At 48.2% G+C, this 3748-nt stretch overlaps 1 protein-coding gene across 2 annotated transcripts in view; it reads right to left on the minus strand.

The window, feature by feature from the left end:
• Nucleotides 1-2556: 2556 nt before the first annotated feature.
• Nucleotides 2557-3748, minus strand: part of KCTD14 (potassium channel tetramerization domain containing 14) — a 4250-nt gene continuing 3058 nt past the window's right edge. The window contains exon 2 of one of the 2 annotated variants that reach the window (XM_009286134.1): nt 2557-3397. In XM_009286134.1, the coding sequence (XP_009284409.1) occupies nt 2726-3397 (672 nt within the window). In that variant the 3' untranslated portion in view covers nt 2557-2725. The remainder of the gene's footprint in view (nt 3398-3748) is intronic. The other variant, XM_019473891.1, reaches the window with a different exon arrangement.

Here is a 3748-nt window from a genome sequence, read left to right on the forward strand (position 1 = left end):
CCTTTCCGGGCGCCCCGCCATGCCGCCGCCTGCCCCCCCGCGGCCGCCGTAATGCGCAACCCGGAAGAGAAACCACAGAGTCGCCCGCAGGGAGGCGGCGGAAGGAGCGTCCTCTCTTCCCAGCTGGTAGGCCGTGCTCTATGGTCAGGCGGCCGGGCCCCGGAGGGGGCGGTCTCCCGTTGCCACGGGAACGCGGGCCTGACATGGCGGCAGGGGGCGGCCCCCCGCCGCCACGCCCCCTCGCGGGGGGCCTGCCCCGCAGCCAAACCCCTCCGGGGGGCCAGCCCCGCCAGCCCCGCGCAGTTTTCCCCAAAATACCCACCAGTTTCGCTAGTATTTGATGTCAGACCATATAAAGACCAAAATATAAATAACATGGCTTGATGTCTCCAAGCAAACTTGTGTTAGACCCACATGAAAGCCTAGCACGACCTTCAAACGTGTCTCCTTTGAGGAGAGGGGAAGGAGGCCCCGGCACCGAGGAGCCCCTTGACAGACCCGCGTCGAGTTAGATGACAGGAGACACGGGCAGCAGTCACGTCCGTGATGCTGCGTGGCTAGAGGTAGCCAGGGGTGGCCGCAGTTTGGTCGCATTTTAGGGACAAGGCAATTTGGGAAGGGACTGAAGGGTCCAAAGGAGGGCCAGGGAGGTGATCAGAGGTCTGGAGAACCTGCCCTGCGAGGAAAGATTGAAGGAGTTGGGTCTCTTCTCCCCGGGGGGACCTCAGCAGTTCCCTGTACTTAAAGGGCGTCCACAAAGAGGATGGTGGATCTCTCTTCACAAGGAGCCATGTGGAGAAGACAAGGGACAATGGGTACAAGATGCACCAGAAGGGGTTTCTTCTCAATATGAGAAAGAAATTTTTTACAGTCGGAACCATCATTCACTGGAACAACCTCCCCAGGGACGCGGTGGAGTCCACATCGCTGAGGGTTTTCAAGATGGGACGGGATGGGGTGCTCGATAATCTCATCCAGGCTCCCTTTCCCACCACAGGTTGGACCAGATGATCCTTCGAGGTCTCTTTCAGCCTGGGCTGTTCTAGAAGACCATCCTTGATAAAACTATTAAAGTTTCTCATGACAGCAGTTCTGTAGTCTTAGGAGGTTGGTTGGATTGAGGCTTTAATTACCCTATAATCAGATTTTTTTTTCCTAATATCTAATTTCAATCTCCTTTGTTGTGACTTAAGCCAGTTACCCCTTCTTCCACCCTTAGTACATATAAAGAGTAACTGATCTCCTCCTTAAAGCAGCCTTCTTTCTGTTTGAAGGCCTCCTCGGTCTCTCTTCTTCTAGGCTAAGCACCACCAACCCCTTGGTTATGATCATAGATATGATCATAGACCCTCTTTTCTAAACCTTTTTGCCTTCTCAGACACTGATTGTATCAGTTCTTACCAAGGTTATAAATGCAAGAGGTCTCAAAGAGTCCCCTCACACCTACAGCGGAACTGCCCTGAGGTCGGTGGCGTGACTCCCGACTTTCACTGGGGGGAAATCTGTGCTAGGATGAGCACATCCGAAACCAAGCTTAATTAGGAATTATTCAAATCCATTAGCATAAAGATAAAACTTCAGGTCTCTAGAATTTGGGGATTTGGGCGGGGGAAGATGTCAGTAAATAAAGCACTTCTGTATCATTCAAAGAGCTTTTAAAAGTTATTTATTTAACATCCCAGAGATTATTGTCCTTAACTGGAAGAAATCCATGTTCTGAGAAATAAAGGAAATATGATCATAATCAAATTAGCCATCATGATTTTCAGAGAGATTAAAACCAAGCTAACAGCCATCTCCAGTATAAAAATAAACTTTTGAATACTAAGATTTTTAAAACACAATGTAGGACCCAACGCGTGGTCTGTAAAGGAGAATTTGCACTGAGGTCCCAGACTGTCACTTCAGTAGCGCTTCCTTCCCATCAAATCATGGTGGGTTTTCCCTATTCTTCCAGAAGTTTATGTATTTAGAAATGGTAATAATAATGAATGACATGAGAAAAAGATTAAAATAGCATGGCCTGAGAGAGGAGTGTGTGTCCTTAGATTATAAACTCCTCAGATCAGCGATGATGTTTTTACCTTTTGTTGGTCCTGGACCATAGCTGAGGTTCTCTGTCCTTCCTTCAGAATAAATAATAAATAACGGCAATAAATACATTGGCTAGACAGTAGGCTGTCTACTGGAGGAACAAGAGGAGAGTGGGGGACACTGAAATCCTTCTTTTTAACCTCGGTTCTGGTATGGAAAACAGTGAGAAAAAGAGCTTTTGCCTCCTTGTTAGGGATCCAAATTTAATTTGAGCATGTGTTAATGTCAGTATTTCCATCAGGAATTGCACGTATGTGACCCATTCCCGTTTCTCTGAGAGACCAGCTCCACATGTCCACGAGACCTACTTGGGATTATTCATCTCTCTTAGGCAGGGTGAGGTTGGCTCGACCCTCAGATCTGGCTCTCTGAACTTATCTAATAGCAACACTGAAAGAGTAAAATTCCTCCTTTTCCTGATACCTTTTAAATCGTAGCGTTATCCCCTAAAGCCCAACAAAACAGTAGCTCTTAAGTGCTCTTTAATTTGGCAAACGACCAGAGGAGATCCTTTCGTTGCCCCATGCATTTCTTCCTGTCCCTCCAGTAGTCCGTGGCTTAGTCTCCGCAGCCCAAGTTAATTTGTTTTAATAAGTGCTTTCTTCCATTCCTCATCGATGGTGGCACTTTGCTACCACCAGGTGAACAGGAACTTGTAGAAGAAGTCATGCGATTTGAAGCGAAAACCTTTTTCAGCAACGTGGGGCTGAAAGGATATTTTGTACCCTTTGGCTTCAACATCCATTTGAATGCAGTCCAGCAGATCAGAAATACTTGGCGCTGCCTTCCAGGGGCCAAACTTCACCACGGATTTTTTATCCATGTCCAAGCTGTTCAAGGCATCCTGACATCTGGCTGCGTCCTCCTCGGTTCTGACCACGCACACGATGACGCTGGACCGGCGGGATGCGACCGCTTCCGCCCTCGCGATGCGGATCATCAGTTCGATGTTCTCGCTGTAGTTGGGCACACGAGCCAGAAACTGCTTCCTCGCCATGAGCTCCCCGAAGATCTGCGGGGAGTCCTCTAGTTGCTTGATTAGAGGTTCGATGTCGTAGAACAACGCCTCCTTGTAGACATCCTGGATGCACTGGGTGGGCACTTGGTTACTGCGCAGGTACTCCAAGATGTATTTGAAATAGGTGCCTGGCCTGTCGATGAAGAACCTCCCTTCGGAGTCAGTCCTGAGTTTGGGCTGGCCGGTGAACATCTCTGCCAGCTTGGAGCCGGGGTGTTTCTTTAAGGTGCTCAACGTTGTCGTGTACATCTCCCCGCCGACATTCAACTCCACAATTGGTGACAACTACAAGTATCACAAGGGGACAAAAAGCCGCACGCGTTACCTATCTGAGGCTGTCAACATGGAAGCGTCAAGGAAAAGAAAAAAACAAAAAACGATTGCAGATGGAAATTGGAATGACAGTGTGAAGAGCGGTATGAGCCCCCATCTCTTAGGGGTCAGATGGGAACATCCACCCCATTTATTGCTAAAAGCAGATGCAGGATGTTTATACATATACATATACAGATTCTGGAAGATACAATGATTTTCTCCTTGGCAGGATGCATAATCACTTGTGTACCTGGAAATTTTTTTTTCTTTTAATTAAAAAATAATGGCCTCAAGTTGTGGCAGGGGGGGGTTTGATTTGGC

This window comes from Aptenodytes forsteri, unplaced genomic scaffold, assembly GCF_000699145.1.
Source record: "Aptenodytes forsteri isolate BGI_AS27 unplaced genomic scaffold, ASM69914v1 Scaffold231, whole genome shotgun sequence".
Lineage (NCBI taxonomy): Eukaryota > Metazoa > Chordata > Aves > Sphenisciformes > Spheniscidae > Aptenodytes > Aptenodytes forsteri.